Here is a 20147-nt window from a genome sequence, read left to right on the forward strand (position 1 = left end):
AAATATGTAAGTTCATGTACATTTTAGTATAAGGAATAATTCTCAATTGAGTTTATTGTATCACACTTAATTGTTGCGACATTAAAATGTAAGTTGTATTTGTTTTAGGTTAACAGTACGAAGGGAAATTCGCAAATGACAACATTGCAATGTGGTTGTTGGAACGATGGATTAATTGACTGTTCTTGTGGTGATAATCCATCTCTAATGCGATTAGATGGTTAGATAAACCACAAAGCTTGATGATGTCAACTGACAAGTTATTCCTGCCTCCGGAATGGAAGGACGATCAGAAGATGACAGTGTTGTTTGCGCCTTTCCGCGACAGATCTCTCAACCCACAATCATGGGACAGAAAGTTGAAATTTTGGACTCATGTCATCAGTGAAGATTGTCGACAGAATAACCGTATAATTGTTGATGTGAAGGAACTACAAAGTCGTTTTGTGCGAAATGGGAAAAAACCTGGCTGTCTTGATGTTGTTGGAGCAGAAATGCAAAGGTAAAGGGCAAGTGATGGGATTGATCAGATCAAACGTGGCTACAACTTGAACAAGTCAACAGAAAGTCAACACATCAGTGAAATAAAGATTTAATTTATAAAAATTGTTTTGTAGGGGAAGGGGTATGGGGTAAGAATGCAGTTTACCCGGCTCATGCTTTCAATCCTTACGGTTAGGGTACACTCAATGCTCTCCTTATTCAATTCACCTTTCCAATTAGGCACCCCTTACATAAGTTACAATCATTAGGCTAAGGCACCCCTTTACGCTTTCAGCCTTACCCCTACTGCGTATGCAAGAAAAGGAAATCAATCAGGTGCTGATGACTTGGTTAACAAGCATAAATTATTGTGATAGTGCATGTGGTAGTGTGTGGGCTAATTAGATTAAGTAGTTAGCCAAGCTTAGCCTCAAGCTTAGCTTGAAGCTGGCATATGCTCAGTTCGATCCTCTAAGTGGCACAAAATGAATTTTAAAAATGTGTGTGCTGTAAAGTGTCCCGCTCATAAAGTATTCATGGGTTTTGTGATACACCAGCATTCAAAGACACTTTACTCTTCTCTTTTTCCTGTGGAAGTTCCCTACTGTGCACTCCCCAAATTGTGCGTATTCTTTTTTGCACACTCACTTATCCAATGCATGATGCTGTATTCAATGTATTCCTGGACCGCGAAACTTTACTGAAACAGCATCACCTCTCATGTGTAGAACTGGACCATGTTTTTGCTTGTAATGTGGAGTGATCTCCCTTGCCGACGTGCACAGTGGGGCCATACTAATATAACGGATAGTATACAATAGTAAAATAACTGTTGTGGCCATAGAATAAAAAATGGACCCTTGCCGAAGTGCACAGTTTGGGCATGCTAATATGATTATCGTTGATAATGTTAGCAAGAAAGCCGACTAATGAGAACTTCTTGAACACTGTGTCTCTTTTGTTAAAATGTCTCAAAGCATGCAGTGATAAATGATGGAAGCCATGCAGCCTCTATCAGTATTTATATACTACCCATCAAAAGTTTAGACATGCTAGTGTAATTTACTGTAAATGTGGCCACTTACTTCAGTCAACTGTTCTAAACTAGATTTTGCTAAATATTTCTTACTGTTTAAAGGTACTGTTTACACTTGAACTGATGTATTGTAAAACAAATTCGTAACATTGAAAATATTATTGTCATGAGTTCAATAAATGATGAAACTCAGTGAAAATTGGCGAATTCTTAACAAAACTTTACACCAAAACGCAGCTGTTCACATGCACAATATTTGCACATGCTTTTCAGCAATTTGATGCATGTGATCCTCATCTGCATTAAGTTTGCAGTTGGTTCCCCAAAGTTAGTGGAGAAATTCATCTTCGTTGTAACCCTATATATATATATATGCACACCGGAGTACTGTTAGTTATCATCCAGACTGCAATGTGGACATCTTTGAATCATGACTAAGGTTGGAATGGCATCATACTACAAAAAGAAGTAAATTGTAATGAAGACATTTACACATGTGTGTCTCACTGATTTCAAAAAACCTGTGAAACAATAATGGCATTTCCTCTCTTGTTTGGAAATACAGAAATCGTGGAACACATTTTGTTAAATCAGTATGACACATGTACTAGTATAATCATTATGATAATCTGTTTCATGCATTGTTTCATGCACTTAGTCAGATTCAAACTTGGTTAGTATAAAGTCATGTTTACAAGTGTCTGACAACAAGCAATTAGTTAATGTGTTACTATTAGACATTGAAAGATAAAGTTATCTGTATCATAACCCTGATGTAAAATTCAGAGTTTCAGGGTTCCCTGAGATAAAAATTCTGTATTAGCAAAGCGTAAAGACACAAGAACCTCATGTAATTACTGACACAGCACTAAGTCTGTTACGCTTCATGTTAATGCTGATATGGCTGAGGATGAGGAAGTGTTTGTCCTTTAGTTCAGGAATATGTTTCCCAAATGTGAAGAAACATTCATTATGATTCTGGAAAACTGAAAATAATTACATCTAATGCATTCAAGATAATGTTTAACATTACACATTAATGTGTTTTATTTCAATTTGCAGAAGTGGCAAGTTACACAAGCTGTCCTACTATCAGAAAGCAGGGAACTCCAGCTGGTTGGGGTGGGGCTTCAACACATTTGTGTGGCAGCCCATGTCTTGGGGTCTCGGGGTGGTGTGGAGGAAGTCTGAAGACAGTTCGGAGCCTCGGGTTCTGCATCAGCTGCTAATGGTATTAAAACACCTTCTCATCAAAATATTAGATCTATGAGCCAAGCTTTTTTTCATCGTGTTATCAGGTTCTGATAACCCATAGTTGTTTCATCTTTATCTCTTTAATTACACTTTGCAAGTATGCTTTCCTTCAGAGATGGGGACCCACGAAGATCCAAACTAGAATTGGTCTTCAGTAAGCCATGCTTGTCGTGAGGGGCGACTAACGGGATCCGGTGGTCAATCTCGCTGACTTGGTTGACACATGTCATCGTATCCCAATCGCGTGGATCGATGCTCATGAGGTTGATCACTGGATTGTCTGGTCCAGACTCGATTATTTACAGACCGCCGTCATATAGCTGGAATATTGCTGAGTGCGGCATAAAACTAAACTCACTCACTCAGAGATGGGAACTGTATACGCCAAGCAAACATGAGCTGTAATATTTTAGCTTTTGAGGTTTGTTGAATTGTCGTTAAACCTTTTTAAGCAATCTGTAAACAGGGTTTATGTGTTAGTGTAAATATAAACATGATAACAATATGACAGTAAGTTTGTTGTTCAGGAGAAGTGTGATGAGCTGGTGTGTGGACACTACGACTCTGTGGAGCATGATAACAATATGACAGTACCGGTATGTTTGTTGTTCAGGAGAAGTGTGATGAGCTGGTGTGTGGCCACTACGACACTGTGGAGCATGATAACAATATGACAGTATGTTTGTTGTTCAGGAGAAGTGTGATGAGCTGGTGTGTGGCCACTACGACACTGTGGAGCATGATAACAATATGACAGTATGTTTGTTGTTCAGGAGAAGTGTGATGAGCTGGTGTGTGGCCACTCCGACACTGTGGAGCATGATAACAACATGACAGTATGTTTGTTGTTCAGGAGAAGTGTGATGAGCTGGTGTGTGGCCACTACGACACTGTGGAGCATGATAACAATATGACAGTATGTTTGTTGTTCAGGAGAAGTGTGATGAGCTGGTGTGTGGCCACTACGACACTGTGGAGCATGATAACAATATGACAGTATGTTTGTTGTACAGGAGAAGTGTGATGAGCTGGTGTGTGGACACTACGACACTGTGGAGCATGATAACAATATGACAGTATGTTTGTTGTACAGGAGAAGTGTGATGAGCTGGTGTGTGGCCACTACGACACTGTGGAGCATGATAACAATATGACAGCATGTTTGTTGTACAGGAGAAGTGTGATGAGCTGGTGTGTGGCCACTACGACACTGTGGAGCATGATAACAATATGACAGTATGTTTGTTGTTCAGGAGAAGTGTGATGAGCTGAGGTGTGTGGACACTACGACACTGTGGAGCATGATAACAATATGACAGTATGTTTGTTGTACAGGAGAAGTGTGATGAGCTGGTGTGTGGCCACCACGACACTGTGGAGCATGATAACAATATGACAGTATGTTTGTTGTACAGGAGAAGTGTGATGAGCTGGTGTGTGTGCCACCACGACACTGTGGAGCATGATAACAATATGACAGTATGTTTGTTGTTCAGGAGAAGTGTGATGAGCTGGCGGTGGTGGCCACTACGACACTGTGGAGCATGATAACAACATGACAGCATGTTTGTTGTACAGGAGAAGTGTGATGAGCTGGTGTGTGGCCACTACGACACTGTGGAGCATGATAACAATATGACAGTATGTTTGTTGTACAGGAGAAGTGTGATGAGCTGGTGTGTGGCCACTACGACACTGTGGAGCATGATAACAACATGACAGCATGTTTGTTGTACAGGAGAAGTGTGATGAGCTGGTGTGTGTGGCCACTACGACACTGTGGAGCATGATAACAATATGACAGTATGTTTGTTGTTCCAGGAGAAGTGTGATGAGCTGGTGTGTGGCCACTACGACACTGTGGAGCATGATAACAATATGACAGTATGTTTGTTGTTCAGGAGAAGTGTGATGAGCTGGTGTGTGGCCACTACGACACTGTGGAGCATGATAACAATATGACAGTATGTTTGTTGTTCAGGAGAAGTGTGATGAGCTGGTGTGTGGACACTACGACACTGTGGAGCATGATAACAATATGACAGTATGTTTGTTGTACAGGAGAAGTGTGATGAGCTGGTGTGTGGCCACTACGACACTGTGGAGCATGATAACAATATGACAGTATGTTTGTTGTACAGGAGAAGTGTGATGAGCTGGTGTGTGGCCACTACGACACTGTGGAGCATGATAACAATATGACAGTATGTTTGTTGTTCAGGAGAAGTGTGATGAGCTGGTGTGTGGCCACTACGACACTGTGGAGCATGATAACAATATGACAGTATGTTTGTTGTACAGGAGAAGTGTGATGAGCTGGTGTGTGGCCACTCACGACACTGTGGAGCATGATAACAATATGACAGTATGTTTGTTGTACAGGAGAAGTGTGATGAGCTGGTGTGTGGCCACTACGACACTGTGGAGCATGATAACAATATGACAGTATGTTTGTTGTTCAGGAGAAGTGTGATGAGCTGGTGCGTGGCCACTACGACACTGTGGAGCATGATAACAACATGACAGCATGTTTGTTGTACAGGAGAAGTGTGATGAGCTGGTGTGTGGCCACTACGACACTGTGGAGCATGATAACAATATGACAGTATGTTTGTTGTACAGGAGAAGTGTGATGAGCTGGTGTGTGGCCACTCACGACACTGTGGAGCATGATAACAACATGACAGTATGTTTGTTGTACAGGAGAAGTGTGATGAGCTGGTGTGTGGCCACCACGACACTGTGGAGCATGATAACAATATGACAGTATGTTTGTTGTTCAGGAGAAGTGTGATGAGCTGGTGTGTGGCCACTACGACACTGTGGAGCATGATAACAATATGACAGTATGTTTGTTGTTCAGGAGAAGTGTGATGAGCTGGTGTGTGGCCACTACGACACTGTGGAGCATGATAACAATATGACAGTATGTTTGTTGTTCAGGAGAAGTGTGATGAGCTGGTGTGTGGCCACTACAACACTGTGGAGCATGATAACAATATGACAGTATGTTTGTTGTTCAGGAGAAGTGTGATGAGCTGGTGTGTGGCCACTACGACACTGTGGAGCATGATAACAATATGACAGTATGTTTGTTGTACAGGAGAAGTGTGATGAGCTGGTGTGTGGCCACTACGACACTGTGGAGCATGATAACAATATGACAGTATGTTTGTTGTACAGGAGAAGTGTGATGAGCTGGTGTGTGGCCACTACGACACTGTGGAGCATGATAACAATATGACAGTATGTTTGTTGTACAGGAGAAGTGTGATGAGCTGGTGTGTGGCCACTACGACTCTGTGGAGCATGATAACAATATGACAGTATGTTTGTTGTTCCAGGAGAAGTGTGATGAGCTGGTGTGTGGCCCACTACGACACTGTGGAGCATGATAACAAAATGACAGTATGTTTGTTGTCCAGGAGAAGTGTGATGAGCTGGTGTGTAGCCCTACATTGCGTCTGTCGAGCATGATAACAATATGACAGTATGTTTGTTGTACAGGAGAAGTGTGATGAGCTGGTGTGTGGCCACTACGACACTGTGGAGCATGATAACAATATGACAGTATGTTTGTTGTACAGGAGAAGTGTGATGAGCTGGTGTGTGGCCACTACACGACACTGTGGAGCATGATAACAATATGACAGTATGTTTGTTGTTCAGGAGAAGTGTGATGAGCTGGTGTGTGGCCACTCACGACACACTGTGGAGCATGATAACAATATGACAGTATGTTTGTGTACAGTAGAAGTGTGATGAGCTGGTGCGTGGCCACTACGACACTGTGGAGCATGATAACAATATGACAGTATGTTTGTTGTACAGGAGAAGTGTGATGAGCTGGTGTGTGTCCACTACAACACTGTGGAGCATGATAACAATATGACAGTATGTTTGTTGTACAGGAGAAGTGTGATGAGCTGGTGTGTGGCCACTACGACACTGTGGAGCATGATAACAATATGACAGTATGTTTGTTGTTCAGGAGAAGTGTGATGAGCTGGTGCGTGGCCACTGAGCACGTACACTGTGACACTGTGGAGCATGATAACAATATGACAGTATGTTTGTTGTACAGTAGAAGTCTGATGAGCTGGTGTGTGGCCACACCTCTGTGGAGCATGATAACAATATGACAGTATGTTTGTTGTTCAGGAGAAGTGTGATGAGCTGGTGTGTGGCCACTCACGACACTGTGGAGCATGATAACAATATGACAGTATGTTTGTTCTTCAGGAGAAGTGTGATGAGCTGGTGTGTGGCCCACATGATAACAATACTGGTGTGTCTGTGGAGCATGATAACAATATGACAGTATGTTTGTTGTTCAGGAGAAGTGTGATGAGCTGGTGTGTGGCCACTACGCCTCTGTGGAGCATGATAACAATATGACAGTATGTTTGTTGTTCAGGAGAAGTGTGATGAGCTGGTGTGTGGCCACTACGACACTGTGGAGCATGATAACAATATGACAGTATGTTTGTTGTACAGGAGAAGTGTGATGAGCTGGTGTGTGGTCACTACGATTCTGTGGAGCATGATAACAATATGACAGTATGTTTGTTGTTCAGGAGAAGTGTGATGAGCTGGTGTGTGGCCACTACGACACTGTGGAGCATGATAACAATATGACAGTATGTTTGTTGTTCAGGAGAAGTGTGATGAGCTGGTGTGTGGCCACTACGACACTGTGGAGCATGATAACAATATGACAGTATGTTTGTTGTACAGGAGAAGTGTGATGAGCTGGTGTGGCCACTCACGACACTGTGGAGCATGATAACAATATGACAGTATGTTTGTTGTACAGGAGAAGTGTGATGAGCTGGTGTGTGGCCACTACGATTCTGTGGAGCATGATAACAATATGACAGTATGTTTGTTGTACAGGAGAAGTGTGATGAGCTGGTGTGTGGCCACTACGACACTGTGGAGCATGATAACAATATGACAGTATGTTTGTTGTACAGGAGAAGTGTGATGAGCTGGTGTGTGGCCACACACGACACTGTGGAGCATGATAACAATATGACAGTATGTTTGTTGTTCAGGAGAAGTGTGATGAGCTGGTGCGTGGCCACTACGACACTGTGGAGCATGATAACAATATGACAGTATGTTTGTTGTACAGTAGAAGTGTGATGAGCTGGTGTGTGGCCACTACACCTCTGTGGAGCATGATAACAATATGACAGTATGTTTGTTGTTCAGGAGAAGTGTGATGAGCTGGTGTGTGGCCACTACGACACTGTGGAGCATGATAACAATATGACAGTATGTTTGTTGTTCAGGAGAAGTGTGATGAGCTGGTGTGGCCACTTCGACACTGTGGAGCATGATAACAATATGACAGTATGTTTGTTGTTCAGGAGAAGTGTGATGAGCTGGTGTGTGGCCACTACACCTCTGTGGAGCATGATAACAATATGACAGTATGTTTGTTGTTCAGGAGAAGTGTGATGAGCTGGTGTGTGGCCACTACGCCTCTGTGGAGCATGATAACAATATGACAGTATGTTTGTTGTTCAGGAGAAGTGTGATGAGCTGGTGTGTGGCCCTTACCGACGCACTGTGGAGCATGATAACAATATGACAGTATGTTTGTTGTTCAGGAGAAGTGTGATGAGCTGGTGTGTGGCCACTACGCCTCTGTGGAGCATGATAACAATATGACAGTATGTTTGTTGTTCAGGAGAAGTGTGATGAGCTGGTGTGGCCACCTACGCCTCTGTGTGAGCATGATAACAATATGACAGTATGTTTGTTGTTCAGGAGAAGTGTGATGAGCTGGTGTGTGGCCACTACGACACTGTGGAGCATGATAACAATATGACAGTATGTTTGTTGTACAGGAGAAGTGTGATGAGCTGGTGTGTGGCCACTCACGATTCTGTGGAGCATGATAACAATATGACAGTATGTTTGTTGTTCAGGAGAAGTGTGATGAGCTGGTGTGTGGCCACTACGCCTCTGTGGAGCATGATAACAATATGACAGTATGTTTGTTGTTCAGGAGAAGTGTGATGAGCTGGTGTGTGGCCACTACGACACTGTGGAGCATGATAACAATATGACAGTATGTTTGTTGTACAGGAGAAGTGTGATGAGCTGGTGTGTGGCCACTCACGACACTGTGGAGCATGATAACAATATGACAGTATGTTTGTTGTACAGGAGAAGTGTGATGAGCTGGTGTGTGGCCACTACGATTCTGTGGAGCATGATAACAATATGACAGTATGTTTGTTGTTCAGGAGAAGTGTGATGAGCTGGTGTGTGGCCACTCACGACACTGTGGAGCATGATAACAATATGACAGTATGTTTGTTGTACAGGAGAAGTGTGATGAGCTGGTGTGTGGCCACTACGACACTGTGGAGCATGATAACAATATGACAGTATGTTTGTTGTACAGGAGAAGTGTGATGAGCTGGTGTGTGGCCACTACGACACTGTGGAGCATGATAACAATATGACAGTATGTTTGTTGTACAGGAGAAGTGTGATGAGCTGGTGTGTGGCCACTACGACACTGTGGAGCATGATAACAATATGACAGTATGTTTGTTGTACAGGAGAAGTGTGATGAGCTGGTGTGTGGCCACTAACGACACTGTGGAGCATGATAACAATATGACAGTATGTTTGTTGTACAGGGGAAGTGTGATGAGCTGGTGTGTGGCCACTACAATTACTCTGTGGAGCATGATAACAATATGACAGTATGTTTGTTGTACAGGAGAAGTGTGATGAGCTAGGTGTGTGGCCACTACGACTCTGTGGAGCATGATAACAATATGACAGTATGTTTGTTGTACAGGAGAAGTGTGATGAGCTGGTGTGTGGCCACTACGCCTCTGTGGAGCATGATAACAATATGACAGTATGTTTGTTGTACAGGAGAAGTGTGATGAGCTGGTGTGTGGCCACTACGACTCTGTGGAGCATGATAACAATATGACAGTATGTTTGTTGTACAGGAGAAGTGTGATGAGCTGGTGTGTGGCCACTACGACACTGTGGAGCATGATAACAATATGACAGTATGTTTGTTGTTCAGGACAAGTGTGATGAGCTGGTGTGTGGCCACTCACGACACTGTGGAGCATGATAACAATATGACAGTATGTTTGTTGTACAGGAGAAGTGTGATGAGCTGGTGTGTGGCCACTACGACACTGTGGAGCATGATAACAATATGACAGTATGTTTGTTGTACAGGAGAAGTGTGATGAGCTGGTGTGTGGCCACTACGACTCTGTGGAGCATGATAACAATATGACAGTATGTTTGTTGTTCAGGAGAAGTGTGATGAGCTGGTGTGTGGCCACTACGACACTGTGGAGCATGATAACAATATGACAGTATGTTTGTTGTTCAGGAGAAGTGTGATGAGCTGGTGTGTGGCCACTACGACACTGTGGAGCATGATAACAATATGACAGTATGTTTGTTGTTCAGGAGAAGTGTGATGAGCTGGTGTGTGGCCACTACGACACTGTGGAGCATGAGTCCACTGACAACCTGGTGGAACTGGGGGCTCTCCGCTCCCAGCATGCATCACTTGGCTTATCTGACAGGGAGTTCGACCTAGTTGTCCAGCAGCTGGCGCAAGACAAGAAGGTGGTGGTCACACAGACCAAGGAGAGAGACACTGTATGTGTAGTCTATATTAGGCATTCACTACAGAGAAATCTAGTTATTCAGGTTCAGGCAACCATTGTAAAGCTAGTCTCAAGTTTGACATTAGTGATCAGTGTCTGAAATATTGTTTACTCTCAACAAGCCAGGTGGACAAGTTAATCATTAATTTAACTAGTCATGAACATTGCACACAAAAGTTTCATTTCCAAATGCATGCTAAGGTAGATAATAAACAAATTATCATTTTTCTCAGGTGGAGAAATTAGGATAATGTCACTGTAACCAATGTTGTAATAGTGACCAAATGTTGTATTTACATACAGTAGTTCTACACTGTGTCGAAGTGTGTACAATTATAAGTGCTGACACTTGTTCTAGTCATGTACTAGTACAGTAGTTAGGAATACATTGATCTATCCCAACACAAATGTTCCCAGCAGGCGAGCAGCTATTTCAGACACTGACTGGGATGAGCAGTATGTTTAAAGTTCTCTATATTTTCTACAAGTTCTAACAAGGATGAATTGATAACAATGAAAAATCCATTAAACCATCCATCCATCCATCCAGTGAGTCAGCACAATTCCCTTTTGGGTTTCATGACATGGTAAACACAAAAGATCTGCCTCACTTTGTTCTTCCCACCCACAAACCAGGATGTGACTGACTATTGTTCAAAGCAGTGTTTAAACCAGCTCAATCTTTACATCATCTCTCACTCTGTTCCAGGTTGTGAAGTTCTGCAAGAAGGGAGATAAGCGTGTTGGCCCTGTGAGCGAAGTGGAGCTCAATGTCTTCAGGTAACGTATATGTAGGCTGTGGTTAGTGGAGTCTTCATTTAGAACTGATGACATAAAAGGTCCATTCCTGACAATGGCTAAAGTTGATTCACCTGTCATTATACTTCATGGCTACATGATGAAAACAGCTAGGGATGATTCAGTGTAGGTGTATTTCCTATCAAAACACACAAGGGAAAGAATTTAATTGTCAATCCAAACTCATTCTTCCCACCGGTACTTTCCTGCCTACTGAAATATATGTACCTATGTAAGAATTGTACTCTTAAATTTAGCTATTGTAAAAACCCTTGGTAGTCGCCCCAACTGTTGTTCTGGTAGATGATGGTGTTGTTTAATGGTGATGTTGTTTCAGGATCCAGAAGGTGCAGAAGAACCTGGAGAAGCAGACGGAGGTTCTATCTCAGCAATGTGACAAGTCAGTACTACCACAGTCTACTTCTATACCACCATGTTCATTTCAGTTCTAGTTCTAGGTTTGTCAGCACCCAACCAGTGCCTGTGGGTTTCATCAAGGTGGTAAACAACTAAGACATGCATCACTTTTATCTATTGTCTTGATTTGATAAAAGGGCAAGAAGCCACCCTGAAATATTGTCCATCTATATGGAAGAAATTGTTGTACCCAATACTACTCGAGGTCATGTTTATGTTCACCTTATTAACTCCAACAAAGACTCTAATTTACCATATGATATGAATCAAACCACAGGTCTGGGGCACGCTAGACAGTCCTCAGTGTCAGCTTTATATTTCTCATTTTTGTCCCCCGCCGCAACGCGGAACGGGGGACTATGTATTCAGCGGCGTCCGTACGTATATACGTACGTCCCGATTCTTGTTAACGCGATATCTCATGGACTGTTATACCCAGTGTCTTCAAATTTGGTGACAGCCTACATTGGGGGATTACGCAGACACCAGTCGATTTGGATGACCTTGACCTTATCTTCAAGGTCACCACGACACTTTGCTCACTTTTCAAACTCTTGTTAACGTGATTTCTCATGCACTGTTGTATCCAATGTCTTCAAATTTGGTGACAGCCTACATTGGGGGATTACGCAGACACCAGTTGATTTTGGTGACCATGACCTTATCTTCAAGGTCACCACGACACTTTGCTCACTTTTCAAACTCTTGTTAACGTGATTTCTCATGCACTGTTGTATCCAATGTCTTCAAATTTGGTGACAACCTACATTGGGGAATTACACAGACACCAGTTGATTTTGGTGACCTTGACCTTATTTTCAAGGTCACCACGACACTTTGACCACTTTTCAAACTCTTGTTAACGCGATATCTCATGGACTGTTGTACCCAGTGTCTTCAAATTTGGTGACAGCCTACATTGGGGGATTACGCAGACACCAGTCGATTTGGATGACCTTGACCTTATCTTCAAGGTCACCACGACACTTTGCTCACTTTTCAAACTCTTGTTAACGTGATTTCTCATGCACTGTTGTATCCAATGTCTTCAAATTTGGTGACAGCCTACATTGGGGGATTACGCAGACACCAGTTGATTTTGGTGACCATGACCTTATCTTCAAGGTCACCACGACACTTTGCTCACTTTTCAAACTCTTGTTAACGTGATTTCTCATGCACTGTTGTATCCAATGTCTTCAAATTTGGTGACAACCTACATTGGGGAATTACACAGACACCAGTTGATTGCGGTGACCTTGACCTTATTTTCAAGGTCACCATGACACTTTGACCACTTTTCAAACTCTTGTTAACGCGATATCTCATGGACTGTTGTACCCAGTGTCTTCAAATTTGGTGACAGCCTACATTAGGGGATTACGCAGACACCAGTTGATTTGGGTGACCTTGACCTTACCTTCAAGGTCACCACGACACTTTGAGCTTTTCAAACTTATTTAAACGCGATATCTCATAAAACATTGCACCCAATGTTTTCAATTATGTTGACAGCCTGGGTGATTATGCAGACACCAGGCATTTCAGGCATCTTTTATGTGACCAAAATAAAAAGTAGTAAATATAGATATTCCATTCTTTAGCGGGCGGGGACATTGCCATATCAGTGGCAAACACTTGTTATGCTTTGTTTGCTGATAGTCAGTCCCCGATGAGTCGAATCGCTGGGGACCAAGTAATAAATTCGACTTATCAATGTATTCAAGACATAGGTATGTCTATGAGGGTAGAAAAAAAAGATGATCGAATATTGAACAATTCCTTTATTCAGCACATCATATCAAAACATAGCACACCAATACATTAGGTGATATAGATAATGAAAACAAATAGTATATAAATTTGAACACATTTCAATACTAGCACAATGTACATGTACCTCTTAAAATCCATGAACAAAATCTTGCCAAGTGGGAAAAATGTTCATTGCTTGTACCTGGGACCGACTCGAAAAATTCCTCCAGTCCTTGACAGAACTTTAGCGCCTCCGATACCGATGGTGGTGGTTTGATTTTACCCAATCCACAAATAAACCAGACGTCATCAAGGCTGACTTGTTGTGACAGTATGAAGTCGGCAATGATTAAAACAACATTTGACGTGCTAACTCTTCCGTTTCTGTAAAATCACTAATCTGCCTTTTGAACTCACCCGTCAATGGCAGAAAGGTGTGAGCCGCGCTGGTTTGTTACGGTAATTGGATCAGTTAGCTACACCAATTAACTTCTCATTGACTGACTTCGGCTTATGTATACAAGATTGCTGTTGTTTAAATATCATGGGACCAAATTTAATTCTCGAGTCATCGTGTGTAGTTATGAGACGAATTCATGTAACCAGAAATCAAATGATGACAGCTATAACAGGGAATGGTGGGGACTGACAGGTATTTCGAGTTATGCATAATGTTCGAAACGCTAGCATTAGACTCATGGGGATTTGACTGTATATCATTCTATTTAGGTCAAAATCACAAATATTTAACTGTTTATTATGCTTTGGCCTATCATGGTAAGATCAGCATAGATTGGAAATATGCCCCAGTAGTGTTGGGAATTGGTTGAAATCTCACAATTGATGATTGCTTCATTACCAATGAACAATCATCGAAAAAAATTGGTTAGCGTCATTTTTCAGATTTTCCTATCCAGGTTGTTACTGCAGAAAAGTATAACATGTTGCAACTTGCTACATTAAAGTGATGACTAATATATCATGAACATAAACTTCCTGGAGTCTTAGAGAAATATTCAGTCATGACTGTTCAGTTAGTGAAGTGAGTTTTCTAAGAAATAAACATGTTTTCAGGCCCTGACAACTTCTAAGATATGTTCCATTGTCAAGTATTTCAAAGACTAAAACAGTAGTTCCAAAATCGTTAATGTTCGATTATGAGAAAATGTGATCGATTGCTTGGTCGTTTGGTCTCTGCGACCAGTCTTTGATTATTTCGATTAAGAGGAACACCACTATGCCTCAGTGGTCAGTCTCACATGTATAGCTATGGGTCAACTGGACATAAGGAATTCAATGTGAAACCAACAAAGAACAAAGAAATGTGATGTAAAGTATTGCTATATTCTAAAACTGAATACATTTACAAGTAAGTGCAAATCACTACAAATGATTTACAGTGGCAAAATAGAGAGGCAGAACAAATTCACTAAGAATATTGTATACAAGCAGCAACAAAGACAGTGATGGTAATAGTCCCTTCACTACAACAGTGGTCAAGTCACTACAACAGTGGTCAAGTCACTACAACAGTGGTCAAGCTTCAAAATAGGCCAAGGCTGAGTAGCCAGGGTTAACAGTGATCTTCACACTGTTGTCTTCTTATAATGTGAGATGTAATGTAAGATGCTTGAGGCAAGAGGATGTATCTTTTGTACAGAAACAAACGTTTCCTAACTTTCCCTAACTCACTTGGTCAGACAATTCGGAAGGACTAGAAATTTCCAGACCAGTCTTGTCTCCTTGTCTAAATATAGAACCCAGCACACCACTACCCTTCTTAACAGAAACAATGTAAAACATATACAACACTGTTGTACAATGTCTACAAACACTGCCACATTACAGTATGTATACATAGATGGGATTGTAGTCATTACACTACTTCAGAGTAGACAATGTCTTCCTCTGTTTCAGACTGAGGAATGAAGCCAGGTGTCATGTCAAGGAAGGCAAGAAGACACTGGTGAGTGGGTCTGTGATTCATACCAGCTTTGTATGGGACTGGTTCCCTGAGCAGGGAGCTACCAAACTATGGATTATGTACACGCTTTAAATAGAAATAGCCACTCTTGCTGACAACAGCTGAGTTCCATAACAGCTTTATGTATTCTTTTATGAGTGAGATTTGATCATGTAGTAGTAGTTTCATTTGAGTTGTGTTGGAACCTTGGTTTATAATGGATCCGACATCCCCCGCTGTGATTTTGTGGCAACACTGCTAAAAACGGCATAGGACCTCCATCCATCCGTCTCTCCTGTCCTCACTCACTCACACACTCACTCACACACTCACTCACACACTCACTCACACACTCACTCACTCACTCAGTGTTCTGGTAGGAAACTACTAACATGACAAAGGTGGTAGACCTCTACAACTGTGTCGTATTGGGCTGACTAAAACCAGATGATGTTGACATGCCCTTTAAGTGACTACTGTATCAGCAGCAGTGAGCCAGTCTTGCTCACTCTGTTGTCATGTATCGTGAACCAACCACTGTTATTCCTGTTGTCCCAGGCCCTCCAGTCACTACGCAGGAAGAAGAGGGTGGAACAGACTCTGAGTCAGAAGATGGCGTCCATTGACCAGCTGCACAACATGATGACGAAAATACAGGATGCTGCTACGAATGAAATGGTAGGGAACTATGTACATCAGTGTCGTGAAGGAAGTATGGGCATACTGGTGATATAACTGAAAGTGAGCCAAAGCAATAGGCAGAGCTATAGCTGTTTATGAAAATTTACATACTGAATGTAAGAGGTGGGGGTGGAACAAAATGTGATAACTATTAAAATGAACAAAATTTGATAACTATTAATATGAACAAACTGTGATAACTATTAAAATGAACAAAATATGTGTTGCTCAGTCTGCACTAAGCATCTATCTCCCTTCCACAGATACTCAAAGCTTACAATTCTGGGATGTCTGCCATCAAGTCGCTTAACCAGGAGACGCCCGTCGAGAAAGTGGAGAATGTTGTTGACAACCTGCACGATGTAAGGCCACACATCCTATTAGAGACGTTTCTGTTTTCATGTGAAGGAGTCTTTACTATGAGATTTGTGTTCTGTTGAAAGTTTTGTTTCTTTCCAAATATTGTATTTCACTTGGAGGGTACAGTTGGCATTAGAACATACCTAGAATGGACAAGTCAGTAGATACTGCTTAGTAAAGCATGATAAACGGTGACTACTTTGTGAGTACTTCATGTTACCACAGTGTCTATCTTGCTGTGAAGTTTCTGCAATATATTTAACTTAGAGACCAGTTCAAAAGTTGAGTGTAGGATAAAAAACTTCATTACTTGACAGACTTCTGAGACATCACTTCTCGTAGCTTTTCGGAAAATTTTGAAATCCTTGTAATACTCATATACATGTTGTCATGATAGTAAAACCTTTATCCAAAACTTTGAAATGGTCCTTTACTTTGCCATTTTGTGCAGGCTCTGGAAGATCAAGGGGAGATAACTCAGCTGATATCACAGGATCTGTCATCAAGTGATGCCTCTGAAGATGGCCTTGAGAAGGAGCTGAGTGACCTCCTGGTCGCTGACCAGCGGGCAATGGAAGAGGAAGGTGACAACCTGGCATCCATATTGAAGGACTAGTCATCCATGATACAAGTAGAATATCGCCATTATTGATTGTCTCCTGTTTCAGTAACATTTGATTCTTATTGGAGATTTATTTTCATTTAATTCTTTCAAGCACAAGCAGGGGTTCATATGTACATAGCTGCCAAAGTTTCCTAATTTCAATAACTATTTTCTTGCAATCTTCTGGTCAGCACACCAGCATTGTCTTGAGAGGACAGGGTGCAACGCTATTAATAGGCTTCACACTTGTGAATAAATGACAAGTGCTCTTTCCATAGACTGTGCAAGGTCAAAGAATGACCCTTTCAGTGAAAATTTAATCATGATGAATTTATGTTGGCATATTATTTCATATAAATTAAGACAGAAATGATGCTATTGTATTATACACCCGTGAAGGTCTGGGTTAGAATTGATCTTCAGTAACCCCTGCTTGTCGTAAGAGACGACTAACGGGATCGGGTGGTCAGATTCACTGACTTTGTTGATACATGTCATCGGTTCCCAATTGCATAGATCGATGCTCATGCTGTTGATCACTGGATTGTCTGGTCCAGACTCTATTATTTACAGACCGCCGCCATATTAGTGTTGGGAATTGGTTGAAATCTCACAATTGATGATTGCTTCATTACCAACGAACAATCATCGAAAAAAATTGGTTTAACGTCATTTTTCAGATTTTCCCATCAAGGTCGTTATTGCATATATGTATAACATGATGCAACTTGCTACTTTAAAGTGATGACTAATATATCATGAACATAAACTTCCCGGAGTCTTCAAAAAATATATTCAGTCATTGCTTTTCAGTTAGTGAAGTGAGTTTTCTAAGAATTAAACATGTTTTCATGTGTTTCAAAGACTAAAACAGTAGTTCCAAAATAGTTTATGTGTTCGATTATGAGTAAATGTGATCGATTGCTTGGTCATTTGGTCACTGCGACCAATCTTCGATTATTTCAATTATTCGGAACACCACTACGCCATATAGCTGGAAAATTACTGAGTGAGGCATAAAACTAAACTCACTCACTATTATATTTTAGTAGCAAAGTTGTAACAAATATGTAAAATTCAGACATTTGGCAGCTATGAAATGAAGTAGGGGTTTCTTCTATTTGGTGAGCACTGTTTATCACAGAGTTACCTTAGGTCACCTAATTGCTGTTATCACTGTTTATTTCCCTTCACACATTAACACCTCTGTCTTCCATATGCTTCAATTGTTTGGATTGCCATCTTGTTGGCCATGCACCCTGCTCCCTCCTGGTCATGTGTTTATTTGTTCCTGCTGGAACTGACCAATCACATACAATCACTGGACAGTGACGATGAGTTAACCATGTCAAAATCTTTTCATATCTACCATTATTCCAAATACAGATCCAAATTGTTTCTCTCAGATCTTAACCCTTGGAAAGAACGTTCTATGTTTTCATAAGGTTGTGATAATTCACTAGCTTCAGGCTTGACAAGAGGGTGTTAGCATTGCAAGTGAGCATCATGCGTACACACAAACTTTATGTAAATCATCATTTTCAAACACTAGTATGAGGAAACAGTCTTGTTCAAAAGAAAAACATCTTTTAAGCTGAATGTATGTTTGGTTAAGGAGGTTTGCTGCAGGTCAGGACTGGTTTTTGGAGCTCCTAATTAGCTTCTTAAGTACATGTGTTTGAGTATTCTGTTTGTGTTTTTTATCAAAAGATAACTTTGGCTGGGATCCATGTTTCTTCTTCATCTTGAAACCATGTACGGGATGGAAGGTCATGATAGCCCACTAGTCCACTAGAACCAAGTCTTGTCCACAAAAGTTAAACATATCATTTAGTGGCTGATAGAATTGAATATTTTAAGCAGTGTATCTGTAAGTCATCACTATTTATGTGTTCATTTCTATGCAGTCAAAACTGGGTTAAAATAAATGTCTTACCATAATGCTTTAGGGGATGGTCATCTTTTGTTATAGTTTGAAAGCTCTTGGATATGTACATTCGACAGTATTTCTGAAACCTCAAAATAAGAGATTCTTTCTCATTAACTTCAACCAACTTAAATGTATGCACATGATAGTTTTTTTTCTGTTCTCAACTCAGGGTCCTATTTCTCCCCCATTTTTTTCTTTACTTTTAGAATTGCCCAGGGTCTGCTCTTACGGCTAACGCTGTTTGAACATTGGTCTTGAAATATAAGGTGTTATTGATAGTTAGTTGCATAGAAAATAAGAATTTATGATAACTTCAAATGCCTATAAAGTCATATTACAAATAGCATTTGCAACTGTGGATAATATTACTTAGTGTTTTGAAATATTTTATCTGGGTATTTCCGATATGGCCCTGAGGGTAATCTTTAAGATTTTCAATAAATACCCAGCTGCCATTAGGATAAGGATGTTACTTCTCTGCTTCACTCACTCACACACTCACTCACTGAATTTCTTTCTTCCAGTTCCCGACCTGCCGGATGTGCCATGTTTCTCACCTTCAAAAGATGACTCAACAGAAGCAAGGGGGACAACTCTTCAGAAGCCTGTAGCAGCAACAAACTGACACCAGTGCAAAACTTACTTTAGTGCTTTCAACATATTTTACTGCATCATGTAGGGAGCTCTGCATTTCATGAACATCCAGCCACACAGAATCGTACCTAGTTGTTGTTCCACAATGTAAATAACAATTGTATATAATATTTTTGAAACATCACCAGTGTTTTGTTATCATTTGATTCAAGTATGAAAAATGAACATTCAAAGTCTGAAATATGAATGACATCCATGGTATCAAAAAGCAATGAAATACTTGCTAAGAAACTGGTTACACCAGAGTTGTGTTATTGTGAAGACAGCAAGGAGGTCTGACAAGATGCGATCCTGTGGGGATTTGGCTCAAGGTTGGCAAAAGATGGCACCAGAAAGTGATGGTTGTATGGGACAAATAAGTGATTGGGTTGTCAGTAAGTTATTTGATTTACTTGTTCAGACTTTGTAGGACACTATGGATATGATAACTGGTATGTTTGGTCCAGACTATTATTTCTGGTGTGCTATGAAACTGTGTGATATCATTCCTTATTACGTAAGGTAAACACAAAAAGCAACAGATTGATTTAGACAGGCTTTGA

The 20147-nt window shown here is 41.1% G+C and overlaps 1 protein-coding gene across 2 annotated transcripts; it reads left to right on the top strand.

Annotated features, from left to right (window-relative positions):
• Positions 1–117: 117 nt before the first annotated feature.
• LOC124258435 (charged multivesicular body protein 7-like) lies at positions 118–19729 on the top strand. 2 transcript variants are annotated; one of them, XM_046692533.1, is made up of 10 exons: positions 118–502; positions 2582–2750; positions 10241–10435; positions 11153–11223; positions 11579–11641; positions 15331–15379; positions 15935–16054; positions 16321–16419; positions 16869–17048; positions 19476–19729. In XM_046692533.1, the coding sequence occupies exons 1-9, from the start codon at positions 243–245 to the stop codon at positions 17031–17033; spliced, it is 1191 nt and encodes a 396-aa protein (XP_046548489.1). In that variant the 5' UTR covers positions 118–242; the 3' UTR covers positions 17034–17048; positions 19476–19729. The 2 variants fall into 2 exon arrangements, with proteins under 2 accessions (XP_046548489.1, XP_046548488.1); XM_046692532.1 differs by having other exon boundaries at positions 16869–17001.
• The last annotated feature ends 418 nt before the right edge of the window (positions 19730–20147 follow it).

The sequence above is a fragment of the Haliotis rubra genome, unplaced genomic scaffold (assembly GCF_003918875.1).
Source record: "Haliotis rubra isolate DU_JTF1 unplaced genomic scaffold, ASM391887v1 Scf693, whole genome shotgun sequence".
NCBI classification, from domain to species: domain Eukaryota; kingdom Metazoa; phylum Mollusca; class Gastropoda; order Lepetellida; family Haliotidae; genus Haliotis; species Haliotis rubra.

What these genes read in the sequence shown, in the direction of transcription:
- LOC124258435 (XM_046692532.1), top strand. Translation starts at nt 243, where the DNA reads ATGATGTCAACTGACAAGTTATTCCTGCCTCCGGAATGGAAGGACGAT. An exon ending in ATGCTGCTACGAATGAAATG is followed by an intron (nt 16,055 to 16,320) that starts GTAGGGAACTAT and finishes TCCCTTCCACAG; the next exon opens with ATACTCAAAGCTTACAATTC. An exon ending in GCGGGCAATGGAAGAGGAAG is followed by an intron (nt 17,002 to 19,475) that starts GTGACAACCTGG and finishes TCTTTCTTCCAG; the next exon opens with TTCCCGACCTGCCGGATGTG.